Source organism: Scleropages formosus, chromosome 6, assembly GCF_900964775.1.
Source record: "Scleropages formosus chromosome 6, fSclFor1.1, whole genome shotgun sequence".
NCBI lineage: Eukaryota > Metazoa > Chordata > Actinopteri > Osteoglossiformes > Osteoglossidae > Scleropages > Scleropages formosus.
In genome coordinates this window covers 9,195,910-9,199,508 of record NC_041811.1, presented here as the reverse complement: position 1 = coordinate 9,199,508, position 3,599 = coordinate 9,195,910, and the positions used below count along the sequence as shown (strand labels likewise).

The 3,599-nt window shown below is 41.9% G+C and overlaps 1 protein-coding gene across 1 annotated transcript in view; it reads left to right on the top strand.

Moving 5' to 3' along the window:
* The first annotated feature begins 1,920 nt into the window (after window positions 1–1,920).
* LOC114910698 (voltage-dependent P/Q-type calcium channel subunit alpha-1A-like) overlaps window positions 1,921–3,599 on the top strand; it is a 52,081-nt gene continuing 50,402 nt past the window's right edge. The window contains exon 1 of the mRNA XM_029252843.1: window positions 1,921–2,074. Coding sequence (XP_029108676.1) covers window positions 2,014–2,074 — 61 coding nt within the window. The 5' untranslated portion in view covers window positions 1,921–2,013. The remainder of the gene's footprint in view (window positions 2,075–3,599) is intronic.

The following is a 3,599-nucleotide window of genomic DNA, read 5'->3' as shown; positions in this document are numbered from 1 at the left end:
TGTGCAAATTCCCACAAATTCAAAGGAAAAAATCTTTACTTTTCTGTTGCATATTTCTTGACAGTTAAATATGATGCTCGGTCTAACTGGCTGTACCTTTCTTTTTCAATAAATTTACTAATAAAGTTGTTTTCTTTCATTAGACCTTATGAAAAAACCTTTATTCATTTATCAGATGCTTTTCTACAAAACAGTGTGTAATTCAGGTAAACAAAAGTGCATCAATAAATACTAGAGCTATAAAAAGATATTGACTGAAGCAGTCTGATACCACATCACTGGTTGACATCCCTCAAATAGCTGTCTGCAGAAGTGATATTCACAGAGAAAATACATAAATAATCATAGTAGATGGTTTTGGACTCATTTGTATGAAGTTATCAGGAAAGATAAGGATTTTGTGACCTTACTTGAATGATGGGAGGGATTCAGTAGTCCTCAGGGGAAGAAGTTCATTCCACCAACTCAGGGCTGCAACTGAGAATTGACAGACTTGTCTTTTTGGACCCATTGTGAATGGGACCACTGACTCAAGCAACAAAATATTCATGTGCCAAAAACCAACTAAAAAAATTTAAAGGACCCAGTGATAATGAAAAAATAGAATCAGGATCAGTTATCGCCAACTATAAGAAGTTTAATTCTTATCAATTTTTGTTTAATTCTTACCAAGCCTTTGCCATGTTTAAGCCCATCTGGAGATCCATCGGCCTCAGCGTCCACGCAAAGATTAGAATCTTCAAGAGCAACGTTCTCAGCACCCTCCTGTATGCATCAAAGTGCTGGAAGACCACTGCTGGCGTTGAGTGGAAACTTGAGGTATTCCAGACCAAGTGCCTGTAGCATATCTTCAAGATCTTCTGGCCAAGCACCATCTCCAATGAAGACCTCAGGAACAGGACAGGGATGCGCACCACAGCAGAGACGCTTCAAGTGCGCTGATTGAGATGGTTGGGACGTGTTTGCCACATGCCACCCAGCTCTTTACCTAGAATAGCACTACGCTGGACGACCCAGGGGAAGAAAAACCAGGGGAGACCCAAAGAGTCCTGGCGTAGAACAGTCGAGATGAAGCTGAAGAGTAAAGGACTGACTCTCAAGATAGCAGACAAAGTCAAGGAGAAGTCCCCTTGCCATCGCCTCAAGCACCAGACAGCGCGGAGAAGACTGAAACCATATCATTTTCGCAATGTGAATTTCCGAGGCTAATGAGCTCAAAGGTTGATCTCAGGTTCTACTTATAATCAGATTTATTTATACAGTAAATTTGAGAATTCTCATGCAAAGGTGACAAAGATTAAATGGGAGCTGAGCAGGATATTTTGGACATGAAAACTGATTTAGGTAAACATATGCCAGTAAGCAGCTACAGGACCAGGAAGTGGTAATATTTTGCGCTTTCATTTTGACCACTTCAGGATTGCAGTCCCGTAATAAGACAGCCCCATTAGCTACTTTTTGTTTTGACATTAGAGACAAGCGTCCCAGTTGGGTGAAGCACAATGTCTTGCTTCACTACCCATGTCCTCTATTCTGAGATTCAAATGGATACTTGTTTTCAGTTATTTCCTCGTTTAAAAATAAAAAAAAATGTAATTTTCTGCATGTAGAAGCTCAGTATGATTTTTTTCTTAAGGAAATGAAGCAAAGCAAGCCTGCTGATTGCATCTTGGCTGCTTTTAGTTCTTATAAACTGTATGGTGATTGTTCCCTTCCTGATTACTGCAGAAGTTTGCAATTGAATGAGAGAAAACATTTTTACAGGGTGGAGGGGCTGCAAAGGGGGTTGATGGAACTGAAACCCTTTAAAAAGATAAAAGGTTTTTAAAGGCTAACAGGAAATAGCCTTTCCGCATTCCACGCACTGAGTTCATAGAGGCCTCCCCTGACCGCGTAACCTACACTGCTTATGGCTGCACTGTGTGGAACAATCTAGGCAGCTCAGGATAGATGGTCGTGCTCAGGCACTGAAACGTGGTCAGATTCTTCTGGTCCCCATCCACAGGATCCAAGATGAACAGAACAGCAAAGCAATATTCAAAATGGGTGGAAAGACGATCCGCTGTTATATACGGTAAGATAAAGATCTCATCATCCAGGCTTGGAAATATATTTTTAGATGATTTGGAGAAACCTTGAGTACGCTGGTTTGTCAAATACTGCCTACCCATCGGTAATGCATGAAACAGTATTTTGAAGGCAAAGTACTAGCTTCAAATCCCATGAGCAACACTGCTGTTGAAAGGTGTTTTGTGACATTTAAGAAATGTGATTTTAATAAACATGAGTATTGGCTTCGTTGTGTCCTCTCCATAAATCCTACCAAGTATGTGTTTGACTAAGGCAGTTGTAAAACAAGATATACGCTCACACTATGGCAAGTGGGCTGCTGCCAAGACTTTTTTATATTTACATTTATTCATTTAGCAGACGCTTTTGTCCAAAGCGACATACACCTCAGCAAAAGTACAATTTATGCATTACATTAAGAGAAAGAGGCATAGCTGCAGACATGTGACTCTCAAGTAAACCTAGTTTGCTACCCTCAGCTTGCTGCACCGATGTTCATCGTTCAAGTAGGTGCACAAAACATAGGACAGACAAATCCTGACATCCCCCACCAATTTTTTAAAAATTATAAGACAGACAAGCAATCATATACAATGGCGGAGTAGCGGCTGAATAAAGGCTTATCTGGGGATGCTCGTGAACTTACGGTGCGCGAACATTTACACCGTACGTGAGCTGGAGAGATCTTGGGCGAAATGGGTCCGGAAAAGGGGAGTTTTCAGACCCTTCTTGAATGTAGACAAGAGTTTCTGCAGTTCTGAGTGAGAGGGGAAGGTCATTGCACCATAACGGAGTCTGAAATGAAAACCTCCGTGCTTTACCTTTTGTGTGTGGGACCACCAAGTAGGTAGATGTAAAAGAGCGTAGCGGTCTTGTTGGGGTGTAGCGGTTGATCAAGTCTTGTAAATATCTGGGAGCAGTTCTGTTGATCCATTTCTAGATAATAACCAAGGTCTTGAATTTGATTCACGCAGTTATAGGAAGCCAGCGCAGAGAGACGAGTAGAGGAGATACGTGGGAACGCTTCGGCAAATCAAACGCAACTCGTGCAGCAGCATTTTGTAGAAGCTGCAGAGGTTTGATGGCAGTAGCAGGAAGGCCACACAGGAGAGAGTTGCAGTAGTCCAGATGGGAAGTCACCATGACCTGGACAAGTAGTTGGGCAGAGTCAGTTGTGAGGTAGGGACGGATCCTACAAATATTATGCAGGTTGCATCTTTTTATTGAGGAAATGTGCTAAGGTTCTTCAACAGGACCTGCAACACTAAATATTTTAAAAATTTGCCATCTATGTGTCATTATTTAGATCTGAAAGTGCCGAGAATGATGTTATAGAAGCAGGTGTGGTGCTTGGGCTTGGCTGACTTGACGCACTATGGATGATACCTTTTGGGCCTTTCTAAGGCCGGGTGTTGGGAGAGTCCAGTTCCATAACGCAGCTCCTGCTTACCTGGACATTAAACTGGCAATTAAAATGTAGAAACAGCACCATTTACCTGTGGGAAATGACAATCCCAACCATGTCAGAC